The following is a 10,120-nucleotide window of genomic DNA, read 5'->3' on the forward strand; positions in this document are numbered from 1 at the left end:
TGGTCGGGTCAGGTTCGGATTGGGTCAATCAGGTTGCGGGTCAAACGGGTTGCAGGTCAGAAACGGGTCATTTTAAGCGAGATAAAAATGGGGTTCGGTCAATCGGGTTGCAGGTTGAATCAGGTTGACCTATATTTTTCATATGATTTTTTTTTTTTTTTAAAGAAAACAACATGTATTTGCCATTTAGAAAGTCATACAACAAACTACTTGATGTAAAATGCATTACTTTGAATTTACCACTTATATAAAGAATGAACTCAGAATGAACTCAGTTAAACTTATTAATACTTATTCAATAATTTTAAAATTATACAAATCCTAACATTGTTATCTAAAACAAAATAACACAAAAATAAGTAAAATAAATACACAAGTTTTATTTCTACACAATATCAACATCCCAAAATAAAAAATTACAAATGATTTATTGGATAACTCATTAATTTGACAAAGAATAAAAATATATAAAAAAAATTTACAATCTTGAAAATTAATTTTATAATCTATTATCAGTTGTGGTTAGCACTCTATTTCAATCTGAGATATACATTAAAGTTTGATTATTTACTTATTTATACATGGTCTCTTTTATGAATATCATATCATTGTTAAGCAACATACACTCTAGGAAATATTATAATTTATTTTTAAAAACCATTTATTTTGGACATAAATTGTTAAAAAATTGTCTAAGTATTCATAATTTATGCTAATTTGATACTTTGGCTTCACTATTTTCACACTTGTGAATGTTTCTCACACATGTCTACAATTTTAAATCTATGTTTTTAACTCTATTGTAACAATATTATCTTAGCATGTACTTTGCTATTTGATATCTAAAAAACTTTACTCATTACAGAATTCTCAATCATTCATCTTTCAATTAATTTGCATGGAGTTATGTAAATGTCTTAATTCTTTAAAACTCACAACAAATAATTAAACCAATATTGTCTTAATTTTATTATTTTTTTACCAAAAAAAAAATTTTTTAAATGGTTTGGGTTCGGGTTGGGTTAGGTTGACTCGCAAAAAACACAGGTCAGGTCATGGGTCATCCCATTTTTGCTTGTGTCAAAAAATCAAGTTCGGGTCGGGTCAAAAAATTCTGAACCGTTTTACCATGTTTAGCTCTTGCACACTTACTAGTACTTCTATGGGAAAAATCACTAAAAACATTGTTTGCATTTTCATGAAATTGTAAATTTTATTAAAACTTTTTTCTTAATCCATTTGCTCTCATAATGTTGTAGGACAACTAAATGGAATTTTCCCTCTCTACAAATGTTTTCTCATATTTTGGCATTATAGCATTTTGGACAAAAAACAAAACTTAACTTGTACCAAAATTTCCACTGCTGAAATGTTTTAATGAAAATTACATTAAGTTCTCACAAAATTTAGAATTATGCATTACGTACAATGCCCTTAAATAAAATAAAATTTTCCCAACAACCAGATACAGAAGAATAGATAAAATATAAGGTTTGTTATGCCACTAATCTAAACAAAATGTTGTCATGGGCATATATTTCAAAGGAACTTTTGATATTTTGAGTTTGTGATTGATATGTATTACAAAGAGATTTTAGGAATTTTCCTTGCTCTCGTCAACACACATAAATGAACACTATAAATCAAATGAGATTGACTATGTATGTTAGAGGTTAATTATAGTTTTATATTGTACCATCAATGTAAATTTTACATTGCTAGTATTCTATAAACTAAGAACTTTTCTATGTAAAATGAGTCATCATGGCGCACAACTCTTATATACTATAATTAGACTGAGTTAGACCTGAGCTCAATTATAGAAGTACTTCCTTCTTCGTCACCCAACTCATTCCTAATCTACTTTTATCTACTTGTTAGTAACAAGATATCTCATCTATGATCTACCTTACAATAAGCATATTGTAAGGTAATGAGTTCAATTTAAAAATTCTTACACTAATATTATTGTTTCATTAGGTACTCATGAATGTAAGCGGTTCAACATAGAAATATAAATCCAACATAATCAACTACTTTCAGTCTTTGACTCATTTTTAGATAGTTTTCTCCTCATATCTTTAACATATAGCAATAGGCTATCTAAGAAGATTATGTGGTGTGCCATGGAGTATTTTTGGATGGACAGAATGGAAGTACTCAACTTCTTTTTCATTTTCAAATAGTTTTCTCCTCATATCTTAACTTAAAACAATAGGCTATCCAAGAAGTTTATGTGGTGTGCCATGAAAAAATTTTGGATTGATAGAATGGAAGCACTCAACTTCTTTTTCTTGTTCTTGTCATTGTCCTTGTGAGAAACTTCAAGTATGAGGCAATAAATGTGATGAATATATTTGTTAGATTAGTTCTAGTATCACAGAAATTGCCACAACTTTGTTATAACTATCTTACGTGTCAGATTGTGATTCACTGTCTGTCACTTTCACATAAACTCACAATTTTTTCTCAACTATTCATAGTCCATCATGTGGACAATTGTGACATAAGTTGTGTCATTTTATTTTTACGTGCTATTAGAATTTTCCTATTTCTTATTATAGTGGGAGGAGCAACACTTCTTATCACATAAATGGAGAAAACCAAGAGCAAATGAAATCCTAAGATATTGATGCTTCCCAAGAAATCTGCGAGCACTCGAAGAGTCTTCAAACAACACACTCATATCTAAATCGTAAGCATGTATAAATAAAGCATTCAAGCCCATCATCATCCCTATTGCTATAATGAGAGGAAAGCCCGGTAGGGAATCGGTGTGTTCTTTCTTTTTAAACAAGTCCAAGTCGGTCTGCGTAAATCATCTTTGGGCCGTAAGCCCATTTTACAGGCTTTTGTAGGCCATCCTGTCATTTTAAGGAAATGGGCTCCTCCTTTCCAAATTGTCTATGTTCTGGTCTATTAACGATCATTTACGGTTTCTTTTTTTTTTTGGGGGTCAAAATCCTTAATTGGGTTCTCAATTCAAATGATAGTACATTCATGAGAAAAAAAAAAAAATTAAAATTGAAAACACATTGTGGTCTATCTCAATGGAACTTATATATATATATATATATATATATAGTTTATGCATGTATTGTTGTGAAATAAATTAAATAACAAGGCGAGATAAATATATGTGAATATGAGAAAATATATTAAACGCATATATAGCTCATAGAATTTTACTGGCAATACTTGTTATAGTTGTTTTTGCAATTTTTTTTTAAACTAAAATTGATAAAATCATATTTTAGATTGATTAGATAAGCCAAATTATCATTTTAAAAGGATATATTTGCAATACTTAATACAAAATTTTAATTAGTGATTTTGCAATTCAAGAAGCAAAAAAAAAAAAAAAAAAACGTTTTAAATTCTGTAATAAGATGCAAAATTACTAATTAAATATAAAAAATGCCCCATTTATTTATTATCCGAAAACCACACCATTTAGTTTTGCATTAGAGCTTAGACTGTATTGAATTGATCCAACATAAAGCTATAGAGTCACTAAAATGTTGCTTTTATTGTGCCTGCATTCATTGTAACCAAGCCCATGTGAAGGTAGGAAAAGCAAGACCAAGACCTTTAATTTGGATGGTTGTCCTTTTTAATTATGTTTGGCTATATATACATCAAGTTGAAGCATGGAGGAGCACATACATTGTATTTTCTTTCAGCCAAGTGGGTTTAACATACAAGAAGTTGGGTCCAACCCTGCTGTGTTACTGAGATGAGAACCAATGTCAACCACATGAACCAAGACTACTGTTTTAAAATATCCATAGGATTCATTGGTAACCACATGAAAAACTTGGCTGGATGCATATCTAGTGTCTAGGTGAGGCCTCTTTGTTTCCATATCCATACGAGCATTGGGAAGACATGTCTAGGTGAGGCTTCTTAGTTTCCATATCCATGAGCTGCGTATGCCATGCCTAAAATGCAAATTTTTTAACCCAATGTAAAAATATTTTGGACTGTCGTACACTTAAAACAGTCTATGATTCACTTTAAACATACCTAACATTCATAGTATAGTATAAGAAACCCCTATGGCAATTTCGCATTATTTTGTATGAATCAAAAAGAGAAGATCACAAATCCCTGAAATGTAATTTTCTAATAGGACTTTTATAGATTTACATTGTATTAGCAATGTAAATTTACATTGTAGACACATAAAATGTATACAAAGGCCACAGGTTTACTCGAACAAAGAGATTGTCAAAAGTCAACATGCAATAAATTCAAAGTTTAGAAAAGTACTGACATGAAAAAAAGTAATATTGGGAGCAAAACCTGTGGCCTTTAGTCGCAATTGATACCGCTTTTTGGAAAAATTCCTTTGTTTAGGCCCTTAATTAATTGTTTTTGCTATTTTATGGAATTTTTATTCTTATTATAACTTTTAATTTAGAAATAAAAAATAAAGTATCTTCTGTTTTGGAACGTCTCCTAGAGACCATAGGATTTGATTTTGCAATTATTTCAATTTAACATTTTTAAATAATTTTTCCTATTTTCTAACCTAATTTCATGCTTAACACTGATTAAGGTTTCTAGGTGTTTCTTAGCAGGTTGATAGCCCTAGGGTTTTTTTTATTTTTTATTTAAGACCATTGTAACCTCTAAGTAATTCAGATTTTAGTCTAATAAAACATTTAGAATTTTTCTCCCCCATTTTTTATGGTGGATTCCAAGAGCTCTTCTTGTGGATTCAAGAAACTTCTTGTGCATTTCAAGGGTTTTTATCTCAAGACAAAGTATTATGTTTCTTGTGGCTTTTCACCTGCATCAATCATGGTACCAGATTCCAGATCAGGTGGTTTTTTTCACCAAATCTTCACTCTACCTCCCACTTAAAAAGTTAAAAAATCTCTTATGATTAAATTCATCATGGTTCATAGGCTAATCCATGATAGTTGAAGAGTTAAGAATTTTTCACTCGCCTAACAACATATAAGTGCTTGGGAGAATTGATAATTTATCAATGCTGAATTTAACTATTAATTGCTGACCTGAATCTAATGTATGGTGCTTTCAAGATTTTTTTATAGAAATGATACAGCCTGCAGAATTTTGTTGGCAATAGATGATGATTGCCATATATCCTTGGAAAGACGACTAAACATGAAAGAACTGTTGACAATTTTATACAATATTATAGTCTCACTATATACATGTAAATCATTTGCAAAAAGAAGTACACTTTGCTTCAGAAGCTGCAGATTAGTATTTGTTTGTTGGGTAGATCTGGAGGGAGATATGAAGATGATGAATGGCAACCATTAGCTATGGACTTGACTAATGCTTTCTCTAGATCTTTGGCCATATTCTGTTGGATCATAGAAACTACATACTCCATAGACACTGCATCACATGGGAGTGTGATAGCCCCATTTCTGGGCAGTCCAAATTCTTCTTCTGACATTCTAAAGAGTTCCTTGAAAATTTCCTCGTTAAGATATTCCAGAGGAAGCACAAAGCGTCTTTGGTCAGCAGTGTAAACAACAAAGTGACCCTTATGAACCACCACCGACGATGAGTTGCAACTTTCATCTGGATTTCTAGTGGCTCTAGGAAATGAGATTCTTTTCCTCTTGATATTAGCCAGCTTTTGCCACTTCCTTGCCAATTTGAGTAGCTTCTTAGCACTGATCATTTTGTCAAGTATAGAGGGAATGAAAATTTGAGATGAATGAAGAAGAAGAAGAAAGAAAGGTATGTTGTTGCTATGGATAGAAGGGCAATGTAGTTTGGTTATATATATTCACAAGGGAAGAGACAATCCCTTAAGTGAAACCATGTGACATTTAATATTAGTAATGTTTGGTATTTGGCATGTTTTCCTGTGTTTGAAAATGAGCACATCAAGGCTAGGCGGTTTGACAACAAGGTGGCCCAAATGTTGGTTACTCCTTTCTATTACAATTTACATGGGACTTTGTGAACCGCAAAAGCCAAGATAAAATGATCATGTCAACGTTCTTATAAATGAATTCTCAGTCTAACTATTTGGCAGGATCGAAAGATAAGAAAACTATGCAGATATCAGGTCTATACAACTATGCTGTGGCCTGTGGGAATACAAAGCCTGCTGGACCCATCATGTCCATGAACTACCATACAATAGTACTTGTGGCTCATGAAATTCAACTTGTGTGATATTTTGGTAACTAAAATCTAAAAATAAGAGAGGCCCCCCCAAGGATATTATAATTGGGGTTTGCATTTTCTACAGGCTACTTGTTATGTATATGTCTCTTCTTCTACTGTGGGTACTAGGTTCCTTGTACCTTCTGAGGCCTGGAGGCCCTGAATAGATAACCAAGGTACAGGTAGTTTAAACGTTGCCATTAAGTCCCTGCTTCATTTTTCAATGATAATGGTGAAATAATACAAATAATGATACATGTTAATTAGCCATACCACTATACCAGTCCACTTGGTATAGTGGACCATGCCAGTACTAGTGTACGATCAACTAGATGCTCTTAACCACTACTGCTTTTCTTGTTTTCAGAACTAAGACAACATTTCTTTGTAGCATGAGAAATTTGCACAAAGAAAAGTCCTACTTAGTTTAATTAGATATTCAGAAACGGCAAATAAGTAATTTCTGGTTTGTGGTTCATGCAAAACTATTAAGCCCAGTCAAATAACATTCACAAATAACAAAAAAATTTTGGGGTTTTTAAATAAATTAATAGTACTCCAAAGCCCAGTACACCTAACGGTTCCCTCTCACTTATAATTCTGAATAGGTTAGTAGCTCATTAATAATATATTAGTCAGTTCAATTGTAAGTCTGTTACAAATTTTAGGAGGCTTCCAACACACTGTTGTTCCCTCTCACTCAAACAATAGATAAACACTTAAATTATTCTTCAAAAAAACTCATAAAATGCTCTTCTGATAGTATTCTACTCTTCCATGTGGGAAGATCAATCTTTGAGCCAAAGTCACAAAATCTTTTGCAGTACTAATTTATAAGACTTCAATATCTGTTTCTTGGTGAACAAGCATTCTTAGTGGACGTAGCATTTTAATTTACTTCTAAATTAGGCATAAAATTTTCTTCCACTCCAAGAAAAACTAGAACTAAGCCAAATTAGGAATTTGAAGCAATTTCTAACAACTCTCTACCTTTACTCAAATTCTACCAAACAATATTCCTTCTTTTTGTAAGAGTTATACCTTAATCGAAAATAACATAAGTTACAAATTGAATCAACTCCTGTGACAAAACGATGTTAAATATTGTAAAAAGGGAAGGCCGGGGGGGGGGGGGGGGAGGGGTACAAAGCCAGGTACTTGCTCAAGAGGGCCATGGCCCCACTAAGGTTTTTGTTTTTTAAATATATATATATTTAAGGTTGATTTAGAATTTGGGCCTTAGAAATTAAACTTGGCTCCCAAACATAATTTTCGGCCCCTTGAAACATAAATGGCCCAAATAACAACAAAAATTATCTCAAACTATAACAAAATATGCCCAAACAGCAACAAAAGCAGCCCAAATGACAAGAACAAATCTAACAAGAAGCCCATTTTTTAACCTTTCAAAAACAAACAAAAAAGAAAATATTAAGTGACACTTAGGTTTGTAAGTTTTTAGTGGTAAAATTTGTAGTAACTTAGCATTTTCCTAATTACAAAATATCACACACAAATGTCACACAAACAATTTATAAATTGAGAACTAATCTATATATATATATATATATATAAGTTGAAGCATAGCATTTATTGTTGCTATGCTTGAGCCACATCAGTGGCTATATCATCTACCTATTTCTCATTTCTCTCCACTACTTCTAGCCATAACTTCCCTTTTACCTTTTCATCTCTCCACTACTCTTAATCTTAATGTCATTCTTTATTTATCTTTTCATTTTCCTTTTATTTTGACTTTTCTTATCCCCGTTCTATTACTATAAATATGACATTCTCTCTCTCATTCTATACATATTTTCTCACATGAAAAAGGTTATTACTCTCTCTCTCTCTCTCATGTTTTATTTTTGTGTGAATTTTTTTTTTTTTTTTTTTGTATCTCTACTTTAGATTGATGTATTTATGTGTTCTTTAGAATTTTAATTTGGATTGCAATTTGGTTTTGTGTTTTTAAGTTTTTTTTCTTTTTCTTTTCTATGATTGTTAAATATTATTTTATTGCATATAAATATAGTTTTCAAGAATATAATGTTATTCTATTATATCATGGCTTGGATAATTTGGTGTTTGGCTTATGACTCTATTTTTAATTTTGATGCTTCTTTTTCTCATTTTATTTTCTCTTTCTCTCCCGAAAAATGTGATTACTCTCTCTCTCTCTCTCTCTCTCTCTATATATATATATATATATATATTATTTATTCTATTTTGCAACTTTACTTTAGGTTGATGAATTATTGTATTTTTTATATAATACCATTTTGGGTTAATACGATTTGGTAGTGTGTTTGATTTTTTAAGTTTTCGTCACAAGTCTTCCCTCTCCCTCTTGTAGCTTTTGTTTGTTTTTTTGTTTTCTTTTTATTTTTGGGACATAATACTTAGTTATTTTGGAAGTGTGATTTTGAATTTATATCTGTAAGGACGCGATTTGTAACGACCCGTAATAGTATTGGGTTCGCACGTAAAAAGGCCCAAACAATATCATTTATAGAACGTGGATTTGAAAGGCTAGGCCTTAGTCACCAGACGGTGGGTTTTTCGTGGTGTTCATACATAGTTAAATCGTGTTCACCTTGGGAGTTCCTCTCTCTGAGGCGGGCTGGGAGGCTCTGGTTTTTGGCCATTTTTCCCAGCCACTGCTCTAGATTGCTTACTTTTCCTTTTATACTAGCATGTGTTCCTTATCCTTCGTCCACGTGTAGGATCGACTTTTCCAAGATTGATACTTGTCCCATCAGCCCATATCCAGAGTGGTTGGGGGTGGTTGTAAAAGCTGGAGAGTATGGCACTGTCAGGCGCAGAATATTGAATGGCAGTAAGGGCAGCTTTCCCTGGTCGTTACACTTTCCAGCGTATCCTTCTCTATTGACCTAGATATTTTTAGATTTTTTCCAAGCTGCTCCTATACCGTTTTTGCCCTTCCTTTCAGTGAGACCCCGGACATGCCGAGGATTGAATCGTCCTCAACTGTGTTCTAAGACTATTTTGTACTCGTATTACCGAGCCTGGGCTATAACCTTCCTCGGCTCAGGCCTTGGGCCCCAATGAATAAATGGGCCAGGGCCTCAAATCATTGGACCCCACAATAGCCCCACAATAGCCCCTCAAAATTCTGCTGTCCGACCTCTTGGTTGGAGATGAGGGTTTTGGTAATGCTAAGCCTTTATCACGGCTCGTTTAACTCTATCCTTCATTAATGTTCGTGTCTCTTCATCTACCCAGGAAACATTCCGGGCTACGAGACATTCCTTTGAATTCATTCATGATGCGTTCCTGCCGTTTGATTATCCAAAACGCGCCTTTAATGAATTCCCTTTACGAGACCATTTAAATTCGACGGTTGTTGACGGTATGGGGAAGTGGAACGGGTATTTTCTCGTTTACAGATTTTCTTGGAAATCTAGACAGATTAAATACCTTCCGTTCTGCCCTTCATATAAGAAGAAAAGCAAGAGGTTATTTCTCTTGTACAGAGACCCTTTTAATCCTTTTGAAATCTGAAACCCTTAGCCTCCTCCAGAGTTTATTTTATCCGCTAGTTACATCTTAACTTGTGATACATTCGAGATAGGAGTAAGTAATGAAGGAACCATACCCTTCCCAAAAATACCATGTTCTTGTGAAGCTCAAGATGGCTCGGTCAGGGCAGGGATGGCAGAGACTCAAGATCCTTCTCACCCTCCTTTCAGCCAAAATCCGAAGCAGGGGCTCGTCGCGTCAAACTTTTGGCGCGACTGAGCTGGGGTCACCCATTATCAGTACCAGCCGCTCTCTTACGAGCATAGCTAACATGGCACCAGCGTGTTAGGAGTCAGGACTGACGCAGGGACAAAGTATCCCTGCTTCTTCCTCTCTTCCTTCACGGGTGCCTCCTTTTGCCTCTCTTTCTTCTTCTTTCCACCACCAGATCCATCCTGGTGCTTTTCCTTCTTCC

General features: G+C 33.5%; 1 protein-coding gene across 1 annotated transcript; it reads right to left on the reverse strand.

Moving 5' to 3' along the window:
* Positions 1–5,137: 5,137 nt before the first annotated feature.
* On the reverse strand, positions 5,138–5,888 carry LOC115969055 (auxin-responsive protein SAUR68-like). Its single transcript, XM_031088614.1, has one exon. The coding sequence runs from the start codon at positions 5,666–5,668 to the stop codon at positions 5,222–5,224; it is 447 nt and encodes a 148-aa protein (XP_030944474.1). The 5' UTR covers positions 5,669–5,888; the 3' UTR covers positions 5,138–5,221.
* Between the last annotated feature and the right edge of the window lie 4,232 nt (positions 5,889–10,120).

The sequence above is a fragment of the Quercus lobata genome, chromosome 11, assembly GCF_001633185.2.
Source record: "Quercus lobata isolate SW786 chromosome 11, ValleyOak3.0 Primary Assembly, whole genome shotgun sequence".
NCBI classification, from domain to species: domain Eukaryota; kingdom Viridiplantae; phylum Streptophyta; class Magnoliopsida; order Fagales; family Fagaceae; genus Quercus; species Quercus lobata.